Here is a 27,522-nt window from a genome sequence, read left to right on the forward strand (position 1 = left end):
ATTTCTGATCTCGCAGAACAGAAATACAAGGTTTTGTTCTGTTACGATGATTAACACTTGTAGGATTAAATGTTCACTCTTGTCAAAATGGCATGATTTGAAATGACGAACAAAGGGGGAGACAACTGCAAGTTTATCTACAAACTGGAAGTAATTAATATTTGAGTGGATTTAGTTAAAGCTAAGGCTTCAATAGAAATTGAGAGGCTAAAACTTTGGAATGTACTAAAGATTAACTAGGAGACATAGGAACGATCTATTTTTCTTTTTAAGACAAATTAGATATTTTACAACTATAAGATTTGAGACTCAACTCTGTACAGTTTGCTTGCTAAGTTTTAGATATAAATTTAGCAAAAAGTTTTTATCCAGAGTCCCCCTTATAGTAAGAAAAATCTGTACAATGACAAAAATATATTCCAAAAAAAAAAATCAGGTAAATTGATTTTTTTTTTTTTTCATAATTTTGAAGCAATTAGTGTGAATTCTTAACCATAACAAATGAAATTTTGTTTTCGAAAATTGCCAAATAAGAATCCTCAGTTACTAATAATTTTTTCTTATTGAAAATCAGATTTCAGTGATTTTTTTAGAATATGATTTGTTTTTCTGCAGATTTGTTTTTTTAATATAAGGGATTTCTGGACAATAAAAAGTTAGCTCCTGGAAGTATGAGTGGGTAAAGGGGGGAGGTTTTACTCTGGAAGAAAAGCAGTGATCAAAAGCCAAAGCATTAGTAGAGTTATTAGTCAAAAGAGGGAAGGAATAATAAAAAAAATCATGTTGGCTCGCAACACCAGTTTATTTTTCACTAAAAATCAGATAAAAAAATATTCAATGAAATCCAGTATATGAGCCTCAGCCAAACTTTGTTAATATGCTTTTATTTATTTTTTTTTTATTTAAACAATTTTCAACTCTTAAAATGCTTCTGCATCAAGTTGAAAAAAAAAAAAAAAAAAAAAAAATTAGTATAGTGAGATGAGATTCAAGTAAAATGTCTAGTGTAAAAGTTTCTAATTTTTTTTTTTCTTTCCAAACGTTAGTTGGCTGCAGTTATATTAATATTATGCTCTGATGAATATGAAAAATAACAGGTCAATTTTTTCAGCAAAATAAAAATATGCTTTATATTAAAGAAAAAAAAAAAAAAAAAAAAGAAGGGAAATGCCAAGCTCTAGTCAGTTTCCTGGGCCGGATTTAGTACATGCAGTTATAAGGCACAAAAGACAGCAATTCTTGCCAATGTTCTTTAAGACAAATCTCATGCTCAGCAAAACATAGGATCCAAAAAATGTTTTGGGGTTGAGATATAAAGAATAAAATAAAAATCCAATTTCCATTTATCTTTACAAAACGTCCATAAATGAAAACTACTTTCAACTGAACTAAAATAAACTTTGTGAAATAAAACTCCGACATTAGTCGAATATATTAAGTGTATAAATTCATAAAAGGAATCTTGGTGGGAAAATACTTCACTCCAAATTGCCCATCTCTATTGTGTAAATTTCAAGTGACCAAATATTTATACAAAACTATATACAAAAAGTATTAAACTAGACCCCCAAAATGACAGACTTTGAAAAATTGTTTTAAATAGAATTAACAGAAAATTGGCAGGAGTCAAATTTTAAGTTCCAAACCAAAAATATAGAGCCTCACTTGAGTAGCATGTATTTTTTAATTAAACCTATTCTTTTTAAGCACCATTATCATATTTAGACTAAGAGTTAAATCAAGGCAGTTTAATACTGTGGTAGAAACTAGCACCAATTAGAATCAAACTAAAGAAATTTTAGAATTTAGAAATCTGATATGTTTATATTTTAAGAGATCATTTAGCCAAAAACGGGCTGATAAGTAAACTATTTTCAGAAATATAGTAGTCTGAAAATTAATCCATCCCACCTGCACCCGGGACATGGGTAATCCTTGAAGTATACATTAATATTAAAGAATTAATCTGTCAGTTATTAGCTAGGAGTTATAGAATTGTGACCAATCTGATATTGAAGACTAACATGCATAGAGATTGTTGCTAATGCAGCAACAATCTTTTAAGTGATGGTTAAAATTTAAAATTCAAAACCAAGCAAATTAAAGCCAGTCAAGTAGCTTTAAAAGAATCAGCTGCACTTAATCCAGTCTCAATTAAGTCTTAATTAAAAAATGGCAAATGAAAATTCTAGAATAAGAAACTAGTTGGGAAGTTAAAAAAAAAAAAAAAAAAAAAAAAAAAAGTACCTGTCAAGTAAGGTAAACTGAGATTTGAAAATTTTTTAAATTTAAAAATTAACCAGTGAATGAATAAGAGGGAAGAAATTAATTCACAGCTCCAGAATCTAAGTCCATGGCTTTGTTGTTGCAAATGCTGAAAGTATAAAACCAAAGTTTTCAGAACTTTGGCTGTAGATCTTTTAGGAAAAAAAAAATTTGATCCTTGTTCAAGAATCGTGGGAAGTTTTCATCCAAAGATTTAGTGAAGAAATTGTCCAGATGTGACAGGCACTTAACAGACTCCCATTGCTTTATCTATTGATCCGTTTGGGGACCAAAACAAAGCCGGGAATTCAGTGACAGCAGCAGCAGAAATAAATAAGTTTTTTTTAGCAACACATTAAATGTTTTCATTGTTCCATTTTGGAGATCATTTACTGGATGTTCTTTGAATCAGCCGTGCTTGGTGATGATACTCTGGTAGAAGAAGTTGAAGGACTTGCAGTAATACTGACTGAGAAGTAGAAAGGATGATTTGTTAATGACGTACGACTGCGGGTATTTGGATGCCGGTGGTGGTGGTGGTGGTGACAGAAGAGGAGTGGTGGTGGTCTAGTGGTCAATAGTAGTCATGGTGCACTGCGAGGTTGAATTTGCTGGCCGCACGCCTGACCTGCGCCGTCTGTGCCTTCCCACCCGGCCATGTTGTAGAAGATTCTATTACACACGTACAGGGGGGTTCAGGGCTTTGCGACCAGGATGATAGGGTTAGTTGCCAGCTAGGTTAAAAAGGTGAAAAATAAAAAGACAATTGTTAGTCATTTTATAACAAAACTGCATTACGATTAAGAAACATTTCAGGTGTTCGAAGTTTAGATATTACTTTAACATTTTGAGAATCAAAGTGTGCCGAGCCGAGGGGGTTATTCATGCCTGGATTATAAGCACATGCTTTAATGAAAAAGGTTCAGTCGCTTTGCATTAGGAAGAAGAATTTAGAAAAGTTTTAGCTAGAAGGGAAACCCAATAAAACCGACTGGGTTGACAGAGGGGAAAGGAGATATGTAAAGAGAGTGCCAAACATTGTTAATCCATACTAACCATGCAGTTTTTAAGTTGCCAATAAAGTTGACCTGCAAATCCCACACAGCCAAGAAGTATAGTTTTTATCCCAAGCTGGTGACGGAAACGGTTAAGATGGACAAACATTTGAATCCCTCATTTAAGAATGCAAAGCAAGTTTAAAAAAGTTATATACATAAAAAAAATTAAAACAAAAAACCTATGAAAAATACAAAACGTTAAGTCTAACAAATTGATGGAGATTTTTTAGAGCACAACTTTGTCGTCTCAAAAGGTTAGTATAATATCCGATTAGTAATTATAACTGTCTACTATATTATAAAGTCAGCAAAGTGTTTGTTAAATATTTATAAATGGTTAAACCAATGCATTAACATTAATAAGCTGAATATAGAAAGCTGGATTATCATCTGTAAAAGTTGGATTTAAAAAAAGACAGGAATGTAGAAGAGCAAGTTTTTTTTTTTTTTTTTTTTTTTTTTTTTTTTTAAGTAACATTGGATTAGATCCAAAGATAACTGGTTTTCATTGCAAAATAAGTTCACACAAAGACAATTCTATTCAAACTTTTTATTGACATCTAATAAATAAACACTTGCGTCAAATCCAATATCAAATCCTGTACATATTTAAAACATTGGTTACCCATGAGACCAACTTGTGATAGTTGAATTCAAACCTAACCATGTTTTAATTTTCACTGCTGGAAACCAAGCTCAGGTTAGGTTGCAATTTGAATATCAAGTCCTGCTTTCCAGAAGAGTGTTTTTGAAGAAAAACAAATTAAATAAATAACATGTTTATGGAATGAAAACCCAAGTTCATTCCTAACCTATATACATAAAACATCTGGCTGGTGGTTGTGGTTCAATTAACCCCAAGTAAGAAAATTCTTGTAATTTGTATTAAAATGCTCCAAGTATGGATTTTAGATTAAGTTTTATCAATTTAATCTGTTCAAGGAACAATACTATAAAACTTGAGCAAGCTGTATCATCCAGCATTAATGCAATTCATTATAAAATGTGTCTACAAGACTTAATTAGAAGGAAAAAAAAAAAAAAAAAATTCAACCTGTATCAAAGTGGGGACTAACCTGTGATGAATTAGGTCATGGAAGTGCCACCCTATTGTAAGGGTGTTCTCTGACACCAGAAAGTGTTCTCCGCAGTTTAGGCAGAGTACCTACAACAATTAAAAGGCTTAAAATATCAATCAAATTTCAACAGAAACAATGAGAATTAACATTTACCGATTCCCAAATTGAAACAGTTTTTGTTTTAGAGAAAGAAAAAAAAAAAAAAAAAAAAAAAAAAAAAAAAAAAAAAAAAACTTAAGGATACAACACTCACATTAACTGCATGTTAATAGCATAGGCATTACCCCACCCCCACACACGAAAAAGCTATTAATGGCAAAATTTGAAGAGATTCTGCACAAAAATGCCAAGTCAATTCATTAAATGAATGAGCAAAGAACAAAACTCAAAACTGACACTTTCACCATTTTATGCACTTCAGACATTTGCCATTTCATGATTGTGGTTCTTTAAAATTCATATGAAAAAAAAATCTGCAATTTCACAAATTTAGAAATATCAAGTCTTAATCAGAAGACACATCTAAAGAATTTCACATTAAAAATTTATGTACAAGATTTAATGTATCACAGTATAAATTCTATAAGAATCACCAAGATAAAATTTCTTTACTAAAACCGCAAACTGGTTTTAACAATAAAGTGGAATAATTGGTTTCACTTCAATTTGAATAAAAACACTAAGTAAAAACCACAAGATTAAATTTTTAACCAAGTGGTAAGTAATTGTTTGAGATCAAATAACCTTTTGCATTCTACTGCATTTAACCAACTGAAAAGATTGTAATTTTGATCTGATGTTATCACAGTTTAAGATGTGATGCTTACAGCCAAGCTACGAACACCTTGTCATGTCCAACTGTGCAAGCAATTTGAAAAGCTGAACCCAATCAACTTTAGGAATACCGAACGACATTTAAATAGTAAAACCATGGAATGTTTTCATCAGTCAAGTGTGGAAACACTGGATGGAGGTCATTTGAGTGTCATCATCGATCAAATACCCAAAAAGAGGATCAACAACAGTGAGCCACGAGTATTCCCAGAGTTGGCACAAGAATTCAGGATCACTACCCAAGTTTTGCGGAGAGTATAAACATATACAATATAAAAATAAAGGTAGGTTTTCCTGGAATCAGAAACGGAACAAATCCGGCTAGAAGCCCAAAATAGTTGTTACACATCAACTATCTGATAAATGGCATACCAGATGGGTTGTGATGGTCCAATGTTGGGTACTCCAAGATAGCAGTGTGTGCCAACGCATAGGGATATTCATATGGATTGTACATCAGACTGGGATCTGTAGGTGACACAAGAGGTGGAGGAGCTCCATTCAATATGCCTGCACTGGTAACTGTTGGTAAGCGTGGCGTCAAGATGATTTGTCCACCTTGTTGATGATTCGCTGCACGGAGCTGTGGAATGGTTAAGGCTGGAGCACACATTCGGGGAGCTTCTGGAAGAAAATGCAAAAGGTTAAAACTGGTAGAATATAAAGTCACAAGTTTATAAATATTGGCAAAGCTTCGGAATTGAGTTTCAATATTCTTAAATTGTTTAGGAAAAAAAAATTATGTACATTATATTGAGCTAGTGCAAATTGCAACTTTAGAAAGGTTTAAAAAGTTTAGGTGCTTACTATTTTAAAACAAAGATACAGAAAAAAACTTTCAAAGAACAAAGATGTCATTCTGAAAATTATGTAAATTGATCAAATATTTAAAAAAAAAAAAAAAAAAAAAAAAGTTTGGAGGAAGCAAAGTATGTTTTGGTCTGCCATGTTTCATAAAATAGAAAACGCAATTCAAACTAAATCAAAATGAGCATTACAAGTAGTCATAAATTCCTATTAAAATTACTACAAATTGTAAAACTGATTTTCTATATATACATAAAAAAAAAAAAACTTATCAATTTAAGTGATTTTGGAATGTGACAAGTATGTACATAAAGATTTTTCTGCAGTTTTTTTTTTTTTTTTTAATTGGTGCATATTTAAAATAAACTACTTTCATAAAACTTGGAAAATGTATATTAAAAGTCATATCAACTTTTAATCTTATCTGTTCTTATACTTTGAAAAAGTGAAGAATGCACTCTTCATGGAGCTTAAAAAAAAAAAAAAAAAAAAAAATCCAGGAAGTTCAAACAAAGCAATAGCAACTTCACAGCTGAAGAAATTGATTGATTGTCAATGGACAGGAACTTTTGACAGCTGTGGAAAACTAAAGTTTGACAAAATATCAACTAAAGGCTTGAATTGTATGGAAATTTGCTGGGTGTATCCTCTAAGCATTCTGATGAAAAGCCAAGTTTTATAGAAAGGATACTTGCTTTTGTGAGGAAAAAAAGCAGCTGTGATAATTACATACCAATACAAGGCATCGTTTATAAAATTAACCCATAATTGAGGTAATGGAAATTTTTGCTTCTGTTGCTTTTATATGGAAAGCAATTTTGGTTAAAGCAGACCATAAAGTATTCTAGAATCAAAGTGACTTTTCCACCACTGTTCATTAAAACTACTTGATATAACTGCTATAAAATGATTTGCTGGTTGTTTTTATTCCGAAGCTCTGCTAAATTTTAATTTAGCATTTAAACTACTCAAGATAAAAAATGAAAAGGTGCATTGCAAGAACGCCCTTTTACAAAGTAGCAATTATTAACATCAAACTTAATACAAATAGAATTATATAATAGTGATTAAACCTAGCTATTTGGAAAATTAACTTATTAGAAAAGTTAAGACTTCCTATAAATGTAAATTTGATTGGTCCAAATTCTATATTATAAGTCTTAGCATGCCTCTTATTTTGATTAAAGCATCAACACCAAAAAACCATGCAAGCTTTACAATAGCCCAAAATACAAATAGGTCAATTCAAGCAATATTAGAATTAATGTTTTAAAATTGCAATTTTAACTAAAAGTTAGTAAACTTTAACTTATTATGAACCAAGTTATCCATTAATAGTATTTATAGTCAATTATAATAGTTAAGTTATTCAAGATATCAAATGGAAAGCATAACTAGTACAAGAGTAACATTACTGACCATGAGATTTATCTATCATGGGAAGCCCTGCGTAGGCTCCTCCTTTATCCCAGCTTAGCTCACACGCTAGAAATGAGGAAGAAGAGAATTAATCGCATACAAAAATGCACGGCAACAAAAGAAACAATGAAAACATGCATACAATTTTATTTCAAATTAAATTTAAGCAAATGATAAATTTGCAAATTAGAAGCTCTTAAACTCACATGCTATCAGATTTAATCTAGAAAATGAAGTTAGTTGTCTTGAAAGCTTGGAAAATGTTTTATGGTGAATTAGTCGATAAAAAACAGGAGCAATTGATATCGTAGGAAATTTGTTATAATTCAGGCTCAGATGCAAAACAGTTATGTAAAAGATGTTATTAAAGCTAAAAGTCATTTGAAATTAGGTATTCAGTTTTAGAGATAATGAAGCCAAAAATTACGGGTATAAACTTATTCTAAAGTTTATTAAATGAACATACCAAGATTTTCTTTAAAATACAATATAGAACCAAAATATAGAAGTCAATTCTAAATTCACACATACTGAATTATTTAAGGAAAATGTTTTATTTTATGCAAGTAGATGCAGTTGCAAGAATCTGAGAGAGGCGAATCAAAGCTGGATGTTAAATCATTAATATTTAAATATTCTTTTTAAGCCATTTAAAGATTTGCAATCACCCTGGCATCTTTTAAAAATATATTTATTGACATGGTACTTTTAAGTTATTAAAACCTTAGCATCTTTAGTTTGATGTCAGTTTTATGTTGCCATTTATTGATCCCTTTTAGAAATTGACCTCAACTATCTTTGGCCAAGTTTTTATTCTTCATTATCAAAAGCCCATCCTTATCACCATGTTTGTCTTCCCCTGCTAACTGACCACACTAACTTCTACATCTAACCCAACCCATCATTTGAACATAACCATACCAAGATTTAACTTCCAAGTTAAAGATTTTAGCCTGTCTAAGCGATTACACATCTATCATTTCTCATCATGCAATCCATGTCATCAACCCTCACTTGAATACATCATGATGCTTACACATGTGGGATGCTCTGCCCTGGGTCACAAAAAAGCTTTTATGACCTAACAGTGTAACAGTTAGCTGGCAAATCTCATTGTTTTTAGTTGCTTTGTGAAGGTTTTCAATACTTGATACATCCGAGCAGCACTAGTTTTAGACGTACAAAAATCGTAATTGATGTTGATACGACTTTCCAATCATCAGGCAGGCATAAAGAGACATTTTAATCTTAATACTACAGAAGGAATTAACTGCAACTTCATCTTTTAGCTTGTCACAAGATAACGAAACAGAATCCAAGTTGTATTAGATTTCGAATTTCATACTAATCATGCTTAATGTTAATTCTTGACAGTTACATTTTCTGATCAATACAAAATCTTCCAGAATATCCTAATATGAATACAAGTACCTCCACATTTGAGAAATTTCATAAACGTTATGCACTATTTTTCATGCTCATTTGAAACCCATGAGTGTCTCACGCTACAGTAAATATGAAAGTAAATCTGTACAAAAATACAAATTTTAATACAAGTTAAATTCATGAAACGGTTGAAGAGGAAGAATGAATTCAGACATTGAAATCAGTAACAATTCAATTGTCATAATTAGGTCAAACATGCTGATGCAAATAACCTACGACTTCAGTCTTGCATATTTTTACATATGAATTTGATAAAGACTAATCCGAGAAAATAGCATCTTCATTTCTGTAGGCACAGAAAATTTCCAATTACCAGGGGGGGGGGGGAAATCCCTGTTGATACGAGAATGTTATTAGTTATGAAATGTTAAAATGTTATAAATTTATGAAGTAAAATTAATACTCGTGGCAGATAAAGTTTACCCTTTCAGGCACAATTTTCCAGATTATTTCACACATAACATGTCTGAATTAAAGCAAACATTTGAGATTAGAAGTGCCTGAAATTGTCAGACTTTTTTTTTTTTTTACCTAGTCTGTCATATGCAGATACTAAAAGCTAATCTATTAAACACATTCATTTCAACACTGAAAATGAATCACTGAACTCTCCACAATTAAAACGTGAACATTCACACTTACAAAGAATTTAATCAAGTGTAATTTTTATAATTACATAACTTATCTCAGCTAGTGAATCCACCTTAATTTGCAAGAATTCGTAAGCTATAAACATTGAACTTTCACTTAAATAAAAAATCTTTTCGGAATCTTATATAGATGTATAACCTTACTTTGCTCACCCTAAATATTTATAAAAAGTTGAAAAAGCAAAAATATTTATGAACTCAGTGGAACATAACCTCCCTGGCAAAACTGGATACAAGTTCTACTTGTGATCTTTATGTATATCTTCATCCAGGATAAAATGTACATCAGTCAGAAATAAAATTTCCAAGACTCAAAACTAATTTGTATCCTGGTATAATAAAGGTACTCAGCATTAACTTGATCTTATGACCATCTTCTAACTTGATCTTATGACCATCTTCTAACTTGATCTTATGACCATCTTCTAACTTGATCTTATGACCATCTTCTAACTTGATCTTATGACCATCTTCTAACTTGATCTTATGACCATCTTCTAACTTGATCTTATGACCATCTTCTAACTTGATCTTATGACCATCTTCTAACTTGATCTTATGACCATCTTCTAACTTGATCTTATGACCATCTTCTAACTTGATCTTATGACCATCTTCTAACTTGATCTTATGACCATCTTCTAACTTGATCTTATGACCATCTTCTAACTTGATCTTATGACCATCTTCTAACTTGATCTTATGACCATCTTCTAACTTGATCTTATGACCATCTTCTAACTTGATCTTATGACCATCTTCTAACTTGATCTTATGACCATCTTCTAACTTGATCTTATGACCATCTTCTAACTTGATCTTATGACCATCTTCTAACTTGATCTTATGACCATCTTCTAACTTGATCTTATGACCATCTTCTAACTTGATCTTATGACCATCTTCTAACTTGATCTTATGACCATCTTCTAACTTGATCTTATGACCATCTTCTAACTTGATCTTATGACCATCTTCTAACTTGATCTTATGACCATCTTCTAACTTGATCTTATGACCATCTTCTAACTTGATCTTATGACCATCTTCTAACTTGATCTTATGACCATCTTCTAACTTGATCTTATGACCATCTTCTAACTTGATCTTATGACCATCTTCTAACTTGATCTTATGACCATCTTCTAACTTGATCTTATGACCATCTTCTAACTTGATCTTATGACCATCTTCTAACTTGATCTTATGACCATCTTCTAACTTGATCTTATGACCATCTTCTAACTTGATCTTATGACCATCTTCTAACTTGATCTTATGACCATCTTCTAACTTGATCTTATGACCATCTTCTAACTTGATCTTATGACCATCTTCTAACTTGATCTTATGACCATCTTCTAACTTGATCTTATGACCATCTTCTAACTTGATCTTATGACCATCTTCTAACTTGATCTTATGACCATCTTCTAACTTGATCTTATGACCATCTTCTAACTTGATCTTATGACCATCTTCTAACTTGATCTTATGACCATCTTCTAACTTGATCTTATGACCATCTTCTAACTTGATCTTATGACCATCTTCTAACTTGATCTTATGACCATCTTCTAACTTGATCTTATGACCATCTTCTAACTTGATCTTATGACCATCTTCTAACTTGATCTTATGACCATCTTCTAACTTGATCTTATGACCATCTTCTAACTTGATCTTATGACCATCTTCTAACTTGATCTTATGACCATCTTCTAACTTGATCTTATGACCATCTTCTAACTTGATCTTATGACCATCTTCTAACTTGATCTTATGACCATCTTCTAACTTGATCTTATGACCATCTTCTAACTTGATCTTATGACCATCTTCTAACTTGATCTTATGACCATCTTCTAACTTGATCTTATGACCATCTTCTAACTTGATCTTATGACCATCTTCTAACTTGATCTTATGACCATCTTCTAACTTGATCTTATGACCATCTTCTAACTTGATCTTATGACCATCTTCTAACTTGATCTTAGATGCATATCCTGTCTACATGTAAGGGCAAAAGTGTTATTTCCACATGAAGGAGACATTAAGTGAATCGAAGGGATTCTCATTTTAATACTTTAGCTATAAAACTGCATATAGTCAAGGCTCTTCAGTTTGGCTAAAAATGTTTCAGAAGTCAAAAACATGATACCACTGGTTTCAAATCGGGCACAGAAAATTTTTTACATTACATGCAAACTTTATTTCATTTGTTTTTTTAGACCACACCTGGCTTAAAACCCAAGGCATTAATTTCCCTTAATCTCATAGTAATAATTATGCTTATTAAGAGCACTTTAATTTCTTTATACCAAATTAAACCACACCCATATATAAAGTGACTGAAATGCATAATTACTAGGGCTAGGACAACAGCATATTCTTTTCATGGTTTTGACTAGTGTGTATTTTTTGATATCGTGTATACTTTTATAGTGATGTGATCATTAGTTTAACTGTCGGAAATATACTCCAGTCAAGACAATATTCTGTTGTCATAGCCCTAATAATGTATTAGATCATATTTTAATTTATAAGCATTTAAATATCTGCAGACATTTGCAATTACAAAGCTAACCGAGTGCTCTATTCATTTACCAAGAACTATGCATTTTAAGTGAACCAGTTCTTATAGCAAACTCTAGGTAATAATTTAAACACTATTACAGTAGTCTTATACAAATCAAGATTCTGTTCACATTTTAATACATCGAGAAATTGTCAAAATATTAGAAATTGTAGCTACTTTTAGAAAAGACTATTGCAGATGACATGACCTGAACCAAAACCTTGCCATTTTGATAAATAGCTTTGGCATGACAGATTTGTTTCAAAACATTCAGGTGAACATCAATAGCACTGGAAATTACAAGTCCAAGCAATTTTGCTTTACTATGTATTGTAGTTCTACAATTATATAATCATCCCAGTCAAGCAAAAAAGTGATTGGAGTATATATTTGTTGGTTTAAAAAATTTCATTTTCTAATAAAATTAGAATTTAAAATTACTTTATTAAAAAGCAGATTCTAGATTGACAACCATTGGAGAAAAAGATTTTTCTTGCAGGGTGATTGAGAACTGAAGTACCTACATCGTATAAACAAGGGGAGAAGCCATTATTAAAAAAAAATTTATAATCCAGTTAATTGCAACAGCCAAATTTGGTTTCAATTAGATTAAACTAGAAGTGATTGCTATTCATGCAGCAAGTATGAAGAAACTCGTCAAAAATATTAAATACAGGATTAAGATTTTTACACCTTTTATAAAGAGTAAAGTCATTTAAGTAGAGTGGTTTAGCAATGTTACATGCAATGGACAGCAAGGGCTCCCACTAAGGGAAAAGGTAGAATTAAAAAAAAAAAAAGTTTCCACATTATAATGAAAAACAATCTTATACAGATTTTAAATAGAAGATCTAAGAGATTGCCAAGCTTTTTATAATGGGAGCCCTAAAAAAACAAATGATGCAGGCCAAATAGGTAATAGAATGGTGCTACTAGTGAGACATATGCTGGAAAAAACCACGGCACCACACAGCTACAACTGCAGGATTGTCACAAGTATGCAGGGCACTTGCCAAACTTACGAGTAGCAGAGGGTTGTGCAGCCGAGGTGGATGGTTTAGAAGTGTCACGGTAAGTGCCATTAATGATAGCTAGTTCCATGAGTTGGCGTTTCTTTAAGTCGTCTTCTCCTTCAGGCTGAAAAAAGGATCACAAGGGACAAGTATGTAACAGGATTTAGTGAGACGATTTATACACAGCATGCACGTTTATAGCAAACTTACGCTGAATGCATGAACCAGTTTTGAAATCCCGGTAAGTTCCATTTAAAATGGCAAGCTCCATCAATTGCATTTTCTTGAGTTCATCCTCCCCCTCAGGCTGAAAGAGAAAGGGGGTGCAGGGGTGATTAGCTGTGAAGAACAATTAGTAAAATTGTAGAGGGGAGGGGTGGGAGGCATGGCAGCAATGACTTAGATGAAGACCTCAGATGATGAGAATAAAAAGCAGAAGTAAACACTAAACTAGAACGAAGGAAAAAAAAAGCTGCTTTTGTTTTTTGGAAACTTTCATGCAATAGATTTTTGCAACTGCAATTAACTCTGCAAGTTAAATTCCTATTGCTGTGCATAACAGCGATGCGAATCTAGACAGAAATAAGCAATTGATATTGAAACTAAATATTGGTCCCAATTAAAGACAAGCTACAAACATGCCGAAAAAAAAAAAAAAGAAAAAAAAAAAGACCACTTGCCGGGCTTCCCAACCTTACTGCAGGACCCCCTCCCAGTTTGATTAACTTATGTAGTAAGAGTTATTAAGACAATATACAGATGCAATATTACATGCAATGTTTGTAAGCAATGTTTAAATTCATGCAAGAGTTTAGTTGAAGTGTGAATAGTGTTTTTCTTCCCCCACATGAGCCTTTTATTTGAAATTTCCATCATTGTTTCACAGAAAAAGACATGATCATACACAAATTTAACTTTCAAGTTCAATTTTCAGATCTATAAAATTGTAATAAGTTTTAAGATTTGATTAAAGAGATTTTACTGGTCTATTACAAGAGGTTCTTAATGTTTCAGCTAATTTCAACCTAACCTTCAGGTTAGAATTTTAAACTGACATGTACTAAATTTCTTTATACGGGGTAGTTGCCTGCTCGTAGCTCTTGTTCTCAGCCAAATCATAATTCTAAATATTCTTAGCATCACCTGCATTAAGAATTAAACCAATCATATGGATCAGTGGTGAAACGGATGAAAATGGTAATCAGTTCAGAGGGACAGTTTTTTGGGGAGTCAGAATCGATCCTTAGTACAGGTCATACTTTTAATTACTGAAGATTTCTACCGGGTCATGGGACAAGCTATCTCAAAGACAAATCAAGGTTGTATCCAAAATTCACATTAAGATTGAGGTTACATCAGCCAAAATGTGAGAATAACCAAGATGAGTCTTAATGCAAATTCAGAATCTCAAACTATTCAGCTGGCAATCCATTCACCTAATTAGTGCTTATCCTCAGGTGGCTTTTAGTTTTGATAAGTGACAAATTAGTATAAATTTTAAAGTCAATTCATGCCATTAATGATTATCAGAGTAAAAGAAAAAAAAAATTGAAATTGAAAGTTTAAATTTAACTGTATGAAAACCAGCATTTAAATAATGGTGCAGGAGTCTGCATGAACAGGAAGGAAGGATAAATTCCACAAAAAGCAATGACTGAAAAATAGTGCAACTAAAAAAAATTCCAGACCCTGTGGGGAGGGGAGAAGGAAAAGAAAAAGGTGAACCTCTAGAAAGAAAGTGTCTAGAAAAAAAAAAAAAAAAAAATGAAAATGGAAGAGCTAATCACTTTCCAGTAAGGAATATAAATTGAAAACAAAACTAAAAAAAAAAAAAAAAAAAGCAAGCTGAAAGACAATAAAGATACATAAACAAAAGACACCTGATAAAATATTGAAACCTACTTTCCAAAGAAAAGGAACATGCACTTACACTAATATAGATAAAGTGTTTACTTACATGTTTGTAATCATGTTGACGGTCTTTCCTCGAAGCATGTAATAAAAATTGTTGCAGGATTCTTAAATAAAAGCTATCGAAAATCTAATTCAAAGAATTCTCCGAAAAGAATCTTTAAGCCATTTTTTTTTTTTTTTTTTTTTAAATATGAACTAAGATTATCTAATCAAGATAATTCTACCATTCCAAGCAAAAGTGGAAAATATAGTAAAACAGACTAACCGTTTAATTTAAGTCATAACGTATTTCCTAATTTCTGGCATGGCTGCATGGAAGCAATGACATGGCAAATCGGTTCCTTTGCTTTTTTCTCATGCCTATATCTCCCTTGTGCATGTACTGTTTTTCCAATCATTTGATTTAAAAAAACTTGTCATTCTAATTATTGAAATTAATTTTTTTCTTCAATTATTGAAGTTTAATTACTTTTATGAATTATAAATTCTGTTAATTTTTATTATAGTTTTCAATGTCCTTTTATTTATTTTTTTTTTTAAAGTAAAATCGCTTTCAATATAATATTGAAAAATAAAAGTGAAAAAAAAAAACGATTTGCCTCATTACCACTTCCAGTAGCAGACATGCTGAAAGTTAGGAAGTGCGTTAGCCGATTAACCAAACGGACGAGTACTCAACTAATCATGTAAGAGCATAATGTATAACAGCATAATTATTCAAAAAGCTAGTGGTCTCACCATAAAAAAAAAAAATCATGTCAACATCTCCAGTATTGTCAAAAACTGATTGACAATAGGTTGAGGAATGTATCAGATACAGTACAATGTGGCTTCATTAATTTTTGAATCATTGTTTAGTATTTATATGCATACATAAAATCTATTTTCAGCATTTACTAGACTGCTAATATAAGAGATTAGCATAAAAATCTTTAGCAATTAAACACAAGTTTGTTTCATTCCTAAAGAAATCTGACTAATTGCCAGATTTTTTCTGAGGAAATAAATGCTATGTAGCCTGTTTGTCATGAGCATTTTTTTTTATAAATCTCAAATCACAAAATTTATAAGAACCAGTGTACCAACCTTCCTAAAAACAGCTAAATTATCCCAAATTCTGTATTTATGGTTTTAACAATTCATACATAGCACAAATTCTAGAATGCTGAATCATTTGGTTTAAAATTGTGAAAAGCCAGTGTTATTAAATAAATGCATATTTCATTACTATTGAAATATATTTTTCAAAAATGAGTCATCAGAATCTAATGAAAAAAGGCCTTGTATGTTTCATTCATTAACCAATAGTGCAGTGAAATACAAAATTACAAAGTCCATCCGTAACAAGATGTAAAAATACTAATTTCAAAACTTGTTAAAGTGAACTTCAATTACTTTCATAATTACATGAATTCTTAATCTGCATTATATGTACATACCCGTGACAATATTGTATTCCAAAAATCAAGTAGTTTTATTTTTAAAGAAAATAAAATTGTGGTCAAACAAACTGCTAAGATATTGTGATGTCATCTTGAACAGGGAAATAACTCCCAATAATTCAAATTTGCAAGATTTCAGAAAGCCACTCTTAGACACCGGAAAAACTCCAATTCACTTAAGAACTTTTATAGTAGTTGACCAATTTGATTTTTAAAAGGTTTGTTTCAGTCAAAAGGTACATATATCAGGTTTTTTTAAATCTAGGGGGAATTCTGAACATGAATGTAAAAATTAAACATTTTGATCATAAGACCCTGAAATGCATAAGATGATTGTGGATTTTTAATGCATTTCAATGGACTACCGGTTGATGAAAAAAAAAAAAAAGTGGCCTTGGATTCTGATAAAATTAGTTTTAATGAGAAAAATTCAGAAGACTAGATTGTAGCTCTGATTATGCAGCGTTGCTCATTTTGAGCAATTGGATCTTCAGAAATGTGTAACTCCTGAAGATGAAAATTGTTCAAACTAACCCAAGGACAAAGTATTAACAGATCAGGTAAGATCCGATTAAATTCTGTCTGGAGGACTAAATTCTTAAGTGTTACAAAAAAAAAAAAAAAAAAAAAGAAAAAAGCCTGATAACTAATAAAAAAAATTAAGATAGTTCAAGTAGTGAATAAGGAAGCAAGTCATGCATATTCAATATTACAAACGGTAAAAACTTCACAAGCAAAATATTATGCGTTTATTGGTCCTCCAACATTAGTTTTAATTATTTCAAGCATCAAAACTAATTAGCCAAGTTAGATAATACTTTGTCCATGCCAAGAGTTTTAGTCCCTGAAAGAGCCATCTAAATCAAAGATTTGCAATTTTTTAATTTATTATTTTTTTTTTTAATTAACTTTAAACTAAAACAAGCAAATACAAAACTTTTCTAGTAAATTTTTTTTTTTTTTTTTTTTTTTTAAAAAAAAAGAACAGCTTCGTTTTTTTTACTTACTGCTGGAACCAGGAGTCGTTTTACTTCTTCAACGGCTTTCTGGAGTTTAATTTCAGCTCTGTTGCGTGTATCCTCTACTGTTATAAGCACGTGTAGATCCTCATTTAAGTGTTCCCAGTTCGGTTTTCCTCTATTCAATTCCTCCTAAAAAAATGGGTCATGCAATGAAAAAGGGACAAGGTAAATTTTATTAAGCACATCAAAAGCAAACTATGGAGTTTAATAGAATTGCACAACTGAAAACCAGGAGATGCATTAAAATTGGATTTGTGAAGCAGTTTAAAGTTACTTGTGAGAATTTTTTTTTTTTTTTTGTATGATAAAATGGTTAGATTAGCTTAAATCACTTAATTTTTAATAAGTCACAGAAAACCCAATATAAAGTTTCAGATTTCAGAAGCTTTCTGAAATCTGAAACTGGTAGAGTATATTAGGTTTGTGCTAATAGACTTTCATATTCTTGTGCCTATGGTTAGAATAAATTAACAGCCAACTTTGGTAGAAATAATCCTCTCATCAAGAACATGGTTCTTAGATCACAAATGTAATTGTTCAATTTTCAACAGGGTTTTGCTTCAAGATATTGAAGAGGTGCATCCTCCCCAATCACTAGAGCAACAGGACCCAAAAGATTTGTATCAAAATGTTGGAAGAGTATGCTTGGTTGTACAATTGTTAGAACTAATTAAAACATGTTTTTAAAGCTCAGCTTTAATCACTTAAATATTTAAAATATTCAAAATTTAAAAAAAGTTGTTACCTTCACTTTGTCTCTCATTGATCCTTTTCCTCGTACCATTATTTTACATCCTGTATATTGCTCTAATTCTTTTGCTGTCATTCCTCTTGGGCCTAATATTCGACCAACAAAATTGAACTAAAAAAGATTTAAGAAAATTAAGCATAAATTTAGTTTTATTCAATATAAAAATTCTATACTTAGAATTGATGATCAATTTCACCCAGGTTTCTTTAAAAGCATAATTAAAATGAATTAGAATGCAATATTTCATCTTTAAGTCAAAGTAAAGACCAAATCTCTTAGATGGGTTTTTGAAACAAACATGAAGTGTTGATTCTAATTGCTTAATTTTCTAGTAGACTTGATCCACAAATAAAAAGGCAAAAACTGTAGAATATTTTGTAAAACTTCTAAACAAAATTTTAATAGCTTAATTATACATTCCAAGATTAGGCAAGTATTACTACTAGTGACAAATAGTTTTAAGAAAGACAGTTGGGAAATTAGTTAAAACAATTTCTTTACCAAATCCATTGTAACCCTCTAGATCAAGTTTTTGAAACATTTGAGTTCACAAATAACGATTCTGAAAGTGGTCAAACAAGATGTCTAATTTGCTCAGAAATGTAAATAGGCAGATAAATATTTTTCATATTTTTTTTTTATTCCAGTGTTCAGAGTTCAATACACAAACTGAGCTTAGTATAAACACTTATAGCAAAGAAACATTCGTTTCATTTAAAAGAATTATTCAGACCATATGTGGAATTTGAAATTCTATCCTTTTATAAGCAAATTTATATTTATCTTCTACTTAACATTAATATTTATTCAAAAAATTGACATTCACACCCATCATTATCGAGTTTTAGTAGTTTGTTAATCCTTTGAATACTCAGTCGAAAGTATTGGTAAGGTTAATATCAGCAACAGTAACTAGTCTTCTGTTCATTTTTGCTATTAAAAATATACACACACTAGCTGTACATGCCCGACGTTGCCAGAAACATTGCTAGGCAAAGGGGTTAGTCATATTTAAGACACAAATATCCTAAGTTGTTACGATTTTCCTGAAAGTTGACTATTTTGAATTTTCAAAAGCAGAAGTCATTTTCATCTATAAAATTCAAACGGAAATAAAATCCTAGTTTAAAGGGAAATAACTCATAGGTTAAATGAGAACTTCCATTTTTAAATGCAGCTGATGTTATAAATTAAATGTAAATAAATTAAACCAACTTAATTTCCATTAAAAAATTAGAGCTAATTAAAACAGATTTTCTTTAAATGAGAACCCCTTGAATGTCGATTTCTTTTGAATAGTATATAGAAATCATGCAGGGATAAAACTAAGTTTACAGTATTAAAATATTTGTGAAACTGTACTTTTTGTATATATCAACTAAATTGTGAATAAACAGGAACAGAACTAATTCTATTAATAGCTATCATAGCTCACAAGTATATTTCTATACTACTAGCAACTTATTTGGCATAATCATTAAGAGTGCTAATGGGCTCAGACGAGAGTTCAATTCTTAGTCATACAAAGACTAAGAGAGAGAAAAGAGTTCTTGACACTCAATTTCTAAACACAAAATGTGCATCAAGTGGAATAATCCGGAATGCTCTCCCCCACATTTTGGTGCTGAAGCTAATTGCAGAGAGTGTTTGAGAGACTTCAACGACAATCACTTTCTTTAGTGCAAAGAATTTCCCCACAAGCATTTTCATAAGATACCAAAATGCTAAAACATACTGTGTTCATGTTATAATTTTAACCCGTCATCCCAACAATGATCAAGTCAACCCAAAAATGTACAGAATTATATCAATATATAAAGAAATTCTATTAAATCATTCATCCAAGTTCAATAATGCTTCCATTATTTCTCAATTCATTTCCTATCTTTAAATGTTGTGCCATATATTGCCATTCATGGATGGGGAGTGGAAGAAATTCTAGTTAATTGAAATCCATGCACAATTGTTTTAATGTAACGATTTTATTACTTTATTTTTTTTTTTATTTCCCTTAAAAATTCTAAAACTTACATCTGGGTGTTCTTTGACTGGAACAAATAGTTTCTGTGATAATGTCACTGGTTGTCCATCTGTGGCCGGCAGAGGCAAAGATTCCCTATTGTTGCCTTTATGATGAAATAATGCTGAGCGTATCCGGTTTATTTCTGAAAAAGAAATAAAATTTTCATTGTGACACGGACATTTACAATAGTTGCAATTGAAGATATTAACTCTGTGGTGGCTTAGATCATACAAAAACCTAAAAACTAGGAGTAGCACAACACAAGACAATAGCTATACCTAACCGATGATGCCCGGGAGCATTTACTTTCATTTTTAATCGGCCCTCAATTTAAAATTTTTTTAATTTGGTCATTAATTGAAACAGTTGTATAACTTTAAATTTAAAAAATAGCTTCCAACACTTAGCCAAGAACTTTAATGCCAGAAAAAACGTTTCATTCGCCATTTCCAAATTTTGAAAGTCGAACAGTTTCACCTTTCCAAAAAAATATCAAATGGAAATGGTTACCCTAAGAAACCTAAATGCATTCTGGTGGATTTCATTCTGTATATGAATTTGTAGTTTTTGCAAATATGTTAATATTTGATTGATAACTATACATTTTTACTATTAAAGTTCCATAAAAAAATTAAGATTTGAACAATTTTTTCTTCCTCTTGTATTCCAGTAAATACTTTAACATGGCTGCCATTAAAACATCTTAATCGAATATAGTTAAAAAAAAAAAAAAAAAAAGTACCAACTAAAATTTATATCTCAATAGCAACCATCAAAGCTGAAATGTTCAAGATTTGAAAAATACCTTATAGTATCGATTGAGAATCTATATTCGGGATTTTGGTCGAGCAATAATAGGACTTGTTGAATAAAAAGTCAAAGAATGGAAATATTGAAAAATATTTTACGTACTTGTTATGGAATTAACTTCAAAATATGGTGCTAGTGCACTTACTGATCCGCGCTATTTTTTAAATAGTATTTCCAAGTTTAATTAAAGTTTTCTGATTTTTTTTTAATTTTTTATTCAATTGTAAGGTTAAAGTATAGAATAGTTACAAAACACTCTCCCCTCCCCATGTTAAGAATTTTTAATCGATCGTATCCCTCCATCTTGCCTATTTCGCAGAGGAGGTGTTTTAAAACGGAAAAGGGATTAACAAAGGAAAAAAGGAAGGATTAAAAAGGAAACTAAAGAGAAAACCCTTAAGTTTATCTAGGTATTTTTTCTGCCCATGTTTCAAAATCTCGTCAAATTGACAAACTTTATGCGATGATTGGAATTATCTCCTCTGCCCCCCCCCCGTCTGCGAAATAGGCAAGATGGTGGGATACGATCGATCTCACTAAAATTTGATTTTCCTGTGTAAAAAAATAATACCTGATCAAATTAAGCGAAATTTTTTATGAGAACTTTATTCCATAACGGATACGTACAATTTTTTTCTCCATATTTTCATTTTTAATATCTTAAACAAGTACCCAATAATCAAGCATAAACAATTCAAAAGGTATCGAAATAATGTTAAAATAACAGTAACGTTTTGGAGTTTTAAATATGACGGGGGCGGGGGGCGCCTAAAAAATATTTTTGGTGCTAATGCACTTACTGATCCGTCCGCGCTTTTTTTTTTTTTTTTTTTTAAAATCGTATTTCCAAGTTTAATTCATGCTTTTTTTTAAATTCAATTGTAAGGTTCAAGTATAGAATAGGTACAAAACACCCTCCCCATTTTAAGAATGGCTTTTTAAATAACATTTCAGCACGGATCAATAAGTGCACTAGTACCATATTTTTTTTATTTGCTTCTGAAGCACAAAAATATTTACATTCAAATATTGGTTAAAGTTTTAACAGGTCAGCTATTTAAGTTAATCTATTCAAACGATTTTGAATTTGGGTTTAATTAAAGTTAAATTTTCGCACGTACACTTGCTATATAAAAATTTTGGGCTTTATACACTATTGGGATGAGCTTTTGTAATCAATAAATGGAGTTTTCAGATAATGGTTTCAACCGATTTTTCGTTAATTCTAATAAGTTACAATGGTAGCTTCCAAATTATGCAGTCGGAATTACCTGAATATTACTGAATTAAAACTAATCGTGGTAGCAGATGAAAAATTGCCGCCATCTTTAAATCGAAACGGAAAATTACCTCCCTTTTGAACTCCTGCGTCTTATGATAGTTTTCAAATTCTTTTAATAAATAATTTACCCTATCGATTTTCGTAATTTTTGGATATAAATCCTAAAAATAAGAGGAATACGTAGATACCATTGTTTTCATGTGAAATTCAGGATTACGATTTCCGAAATTTCGTCCTAATAGCGTAGAAAGTTTTAGATTTAAGACAATTTACCGATTAATTTAGCAACTAATATAAGCACGTGCACGAAATCCGTTTCGAATTACCAGTTTAAATATTGTAAATTTTATTAAAAAAAAAAAAAAAAAAAAAAAAAGTTAAGCAGGTTTACTTAAGATCAAGTTTAATTCAATTTTATAAATTTAGTTAAAAATTAATAAACAATGGAATTGAAGTAAAACGGGGTTTTAGGGCGAACGTAACGACAATGCACAAACTTACTGTGTGAAAAGATGGTAATTTTGGGACTTATCGAGTAAATAGCAAATGGAGACAAGTTTTAACGTTTAATTTGCTGTTTAAGCTTAATGTAACCCCTGTTTTTCCCCTCGAGGGCAAAAGCATCCTACGAAAAGACGTTAGATTACTAGTAATCAGAATATTCTCGACTCGCTGTCCAATTTTCAGAGTGGATTCCGTTGGCACACGTAAAAACTAAAACGAATATTCTCCAGAATAGGCTGAAATATATTTTATAAAAGAACGAAACATTAAAATTTATTTTCAACACGTTGAAAACATAGAAGCATCACAGAAAACGAGTTGCGTTACTATCCCCTTCAAACCATCAACACTTGAGTGCGATAAAGTTCTAGTTAGAAATTGGAACTTTATTCTAATACCCCCTCCCCCACAATAAAAATACTCGTTACTATTACCAATATAATAGTTCAAGCACATTTTGGGGCTAATTTTTCAATATTTACTTCCAATCTACTTATTTGTGACCCATTTGCGTCAAAGTTAAAGCTAGACATTTTTGAAGTTCCGTAAATATCGAAAGTGAAGAAAGTACTTTTGCTTAGACAGGAAGATAAATAAAAATGGCTACTTTTATCAGATTCAAGAAACTTTGTTAGGCATTTTGCAATATAAAACAAAATCGAAAAAGTGGTTAAACAAATGTTACCACCGCGACAGTGGGTTTCAACCACTTAATTTTCGAGCGATTATCGAAGCTTGTCAGATGACCATGTCAATTGTTTAGTTAACACTCAAAATTAGTTTCAAATTAAACGCTTTAAAATAAGTTAAAGGCATATGTATGAAGAGTAACTTGCCTTTAACATTTACTTTATAACAAAATTTAAAATGCTCAATTTTGTTTAGCGCAAATAGGTTATAAACGAGTAGGTTAAGTAAATTTTGACTAATTTCTCAAATGTACTTAATTTAGTGATGTAATGCTTACAAGAGAAAAATGTGCGATTAAAATATTTACGTCCACCAAATATACATTTTAAGTGAACAGAGCACAAAGATTAAAGCGATGGCATAAGTTCATGTGAGAATCATTTTACATCTGATGACAAAAAAATGTAAATTTTATTTTTAACTGATAAACTAAAGGTTACAGAAAGTTATTAATAGATTTGAAAATACAGCTGAAAAACTTTATAATTTCTAGGTTAGGAAATTTAGGTTAGCTCCCTTGAGATTGTTGGAATGTTTCAGTTTAAAAACATTCAACCGGAAAGAAAAGTTAAGATTGAAAAGTTTACACCTTATCACTAATTTCAGAAGGTCCACGAAAATTAACTTACATCAGAAATTAATTTCATTTAGAGATCACCTTCAGGAAGTTGCATATTTTTAAATAGGTTAAGAAAAAACTATAAAAGATAAGTCTTTAGTAAACTTTAGTACCGATTAACCTAAAAATCGGTTAGACTGAATACAATGACGATTAAATCATGTAAATGCGAAGGTCCAATTATAGGAATTGTTGGAATCAGTTTTGTTTGGTATTTAGCTAAATGTAAAATCGATCCTTAGTTCGAAATGTTTATTTCGAAATAAGTTTACTTTTACTTGCATAAAAGAAATTTAAAGTTTTCCCTTTACCGGCCGAGGTCGATTTTCTTTTCGACAATATTAAATTATGCTACAATGTAGCATTGCTAATGCTGCTACACACCTTTCGCATTTAAATGCGTTAGAAGTTGTAAAGTTTTAAAACTGGAAAAAAAAAAAAAAAAAAAAAAAAAGTTTAGCCTTTTCTCCATCCTAAAAAGAAAAAGTTAGACACAAGGTCGTTTTTCTTTGATAATTTTCTAACGCCTGGTCAGTTATAGCAAAATGAACTTGATCAGTGATCACTAAACTTTCCGTATATAAGTACTTTAGGAAATTAATGTTGAGCTCTCCCCAGAGAGGGGAGATCTGAATGGGAATCCAAATTAGGTACTTACTATTTTTAGATAGCATTTTCAAGTTTAAATTTTTAGGGTATCTTGTTTATTAAATTGTTAGAGGTACAGAGTAGTTAGAGTCCCTCATCTTAAGAGGGTTTCTAAACACTTCAGCACGGTTACTCTGAATAATTACCCAGAATCCAAATTTAGGGACTACCGATCGTACACTTATCCTAGCCCAAAAGAAATTAAGCTTGTCAATATTTAAAGTATTAACTAGCTTCTGCTTTAATTTAAAGAGATTTAAAAGATTAGAAAGTTAAGGACAAGATGTAAAATTTATCCAAAGTATGGACAATACAAACTATATCGCAATTGTTTATTGAACCAGCTTTAATCAACAAGTTCACTACTTTTGAATTTAGACAATCGATCCGTCGATTATCTTAACATTAAATTCTTTAAATTTAGATTAATGAATTACGTTAATAACTTTAATGTGACGATTGAACATAAACGTATTTATGAAAAAGGTTTCAAACTGCGTTAATATTAATATGCAGGATAACGAAAATAATTAACTGGAATTTTAGTCTTAATAAAAAAATAAAATAAAAACAAAATAAAGAGATGCGACTGACAAGGTCGATTTTAAATTAGTAATAAACTGATCACTTCTCCCGAAGGTAATGCCTGGGAGGATGATCTCCAGAGAATAACTTCAGTAATGCGAGCCCGACAAACTGTGCCAGGCAAAATAGCTTTAGAGGGGGGGGGGAATAAGTCCTGTATGAAGAAGACATCCTACATTCCTAAGAAAAGAAAGGAATTCTTCCCCCCCCCCTCCTAGTTAAAACCCAAAAGTTTTAAGGTGCGGAGATTGAAATGAACATTTGTCACGACGACGGCGGCGACAAATGCGGGTGTGTACAAAAAGGAGAAAGGCAAAACTAGGAATCAACAAAGCGCAAGGATTAATTAATAATTCATATTTAACGCAAATTAATCATAAGCAGGCGTGCAAAAAAAGGAGGTAAATTATTTGCTGCAAAATAGAAAAAGTGGATAATTGTAAGAAATTAAGAAATGCCGTCAGTCAAGTTATTCCGGCCATTCTACATCCAAGTGGAACGGCAGAGAGAAGATTCAAACATGGCTGCCAACGATGCAAGCCACAGAGGCTGAGTTAAACAGACTTACAAAAAACTTTTAAAGGACAATAAAATAAATTTTTAACGTATTAAATAGTGGAAATTAAAGTACAAAATACTTTAATATATAACCAAAGCAACTTAAAGAAAAAGAAAAAAAAAAAAAAAGTATATATTTAAAGTTAAAAATCAAATCCGAGAAAGTTATAAAGTTTTGATGAAGACGAGTCATTTTAATAACTTTAATTATCGAATAAGTTTTATGCGTGAAAACTTAAATATTTTAAGTTAAGGAATAAAATAATGCAAGATTAGGAAAGTTAAAATGTTTTAACTTTTTACAAAACTACGCTTTTAAAACTTTAGAGAGTCATAACTAACAAACACACACAAAAAAAAAAGAAAAAAAAGAAAAAAAAGTTTAATACTTACCGTCATCTAAAAGTCTTTCCATGTGCACAAATACATTGGGAAAAGCCTGTAACTGTTTTTTATCCTTTAATAACTGGGATAAATATTCTGGCGTATTTCGCTCGTCTTTGTTATTTTCTGTTCCCATTTTTTTTTTTTTTGTTTTTAGATGTAGTCGTAGTAGTGCCTGCAAGAAAACAACTCAAGATTTTCTTTCCCTTTTTTTTATATAAATTCCGTGAAAAAAAAAAAATTCGGTGGGAAAAGCTTATAGGAGTTTTTCTATCTACAATCAATTGAGGTTAATATTCCAGAATTGCTTCGAATAAACAATGAAATCCTAGTTATTTACTGGAGTTGGAAGAACAGGCGACGCTAACGTCTTCTTCTTCTTCATAGGAAATCAGTTTCTGAACACGTGTGGAGAAGTGCGCATGGCTTCTACTTTGGGCCGTGCTCATTTTCATACGGAGGGGTGATGTCTTACACGGCTTTTCAGGAATTGTATATTCGAATTGATTTAATAAGTTGAAATCAGTGCGAAACGATTATATTACCTTACAGTGAACCGATTTTATTTAGAATGACCATTTCGATGATTACGATTCTGTTTGTGAATTAATTTTTCATAAAGTAAAAGTTAGGCGAAGTATGCTGTTCTCACCTTTTAGTTTACAAGGTGAATTAAGTAGGAGTTATGGCAAGCAACAAGTTGACAAATGAGAGGTAAGGTCTTGTCCAGCAAGTCTACCGTGAAGTTAACTTAATAGTTTTTTTTAGAAACTAACAAATATGCTGATCATCTTGATCACAGGCTACAAATCATTTTGAATTTAGATGAAAGATGAAATTCACTTTTTGGACTACATTATTTATTTATTTATTTGTTCCATTGTTTTTCTTTTACCATTATTATTCCAAGGTATATTTGTTTTCCCCCCTCTCCCTTAAAAATATTCCGCTCCCACACCAATCGTACTTACGCATTCGATTTATTTCAATAACTATGAAAAAATAAGTTTGAGTTCAAATATTATTACCCCACCCCTCATCCAATCATCTCGGGAATTGCTATTTTCTCAAATGATTATTATTGTGAACTCTGGGTGCGGCCTCATTCTTAAAATAGTTTAATTCAAATACAAGTTAT

At 31.1% G+C, this 27,522-nt stretch overlaps 1 protein-coding gene across 14 annotated transcripts; it reads right to left on the reverse strand.

Moving 5' to 3' along the window:
• Nucleotides 1–1,139: 1,139 nt before the first annotated feature.
• On the reverse strand, nucleotides 1,140–27,380 carry LOC145296821 (KH domain-containing RNA-binding protein QKI-like). 14 transcript variants are annotated; one of them, XM_080142914.1, is made up of 10 exons: nucleotides 26,394–27,380; nucleotides 20,313–20,446; nucleotides 18,276–18,392; nucleotides 17,515–17,659; nucleotides 15,110–15,144; nucleotides 13,162–13,276; nucleotides 7,463–7,528; nucleotides 5,609–5,857; nucleotides 4,400–4,488; nucleotides 2,214–2,999 (listed from the first exon to the last, which is right to left on the reverse strand). In XM_080142914.1, exons 1-9 carry the CDS (start codon nucleotides 26,518–26,520, stop codon nucleotides 4,415–4,417), a joined length of 1,062 nt encoding a protein of 353 aa, XP_079999040.1. In that variant the 5' UTR covers nucleotides 26,521–27,380; the 3' UTR covers nucleotides 2,214–2,999; nucleotides 4,400–4,414. The 14 variants fall into 14 exon arrangements, with proteins under 14 accessions (XP_079999044.1, XP_079999040.1, XP_079999042.1 ...); XM_080142916.1 differs by lacking the exon at nucleotides 13,162–13,276 and adding an exon at nucleotides 13,363–13,459; XM_080142913.1 differs by having other exon boundaries at nucleotides 2,799–2,999; nucleotides 5,609–5,860.
• Nucleotides 27,381–27,522: the final 142 nt, after the last annotated feature.

The sequence above is a fragment of the Euprymna scolopes genome, chromosome 17 (genome assembly GCF_053919585.1).
Source record: "Euprymna scolopes isolate OS-2025 chromosome 17, ASM5391958v1, whole genome shotgun sequence".
Lineage (NCBI taxonomy): Eukaryota > Metazoa > Mollusca > Cephalopoda > Sepiida > Sepiolidae > Euprymna > Euprymna scolopes.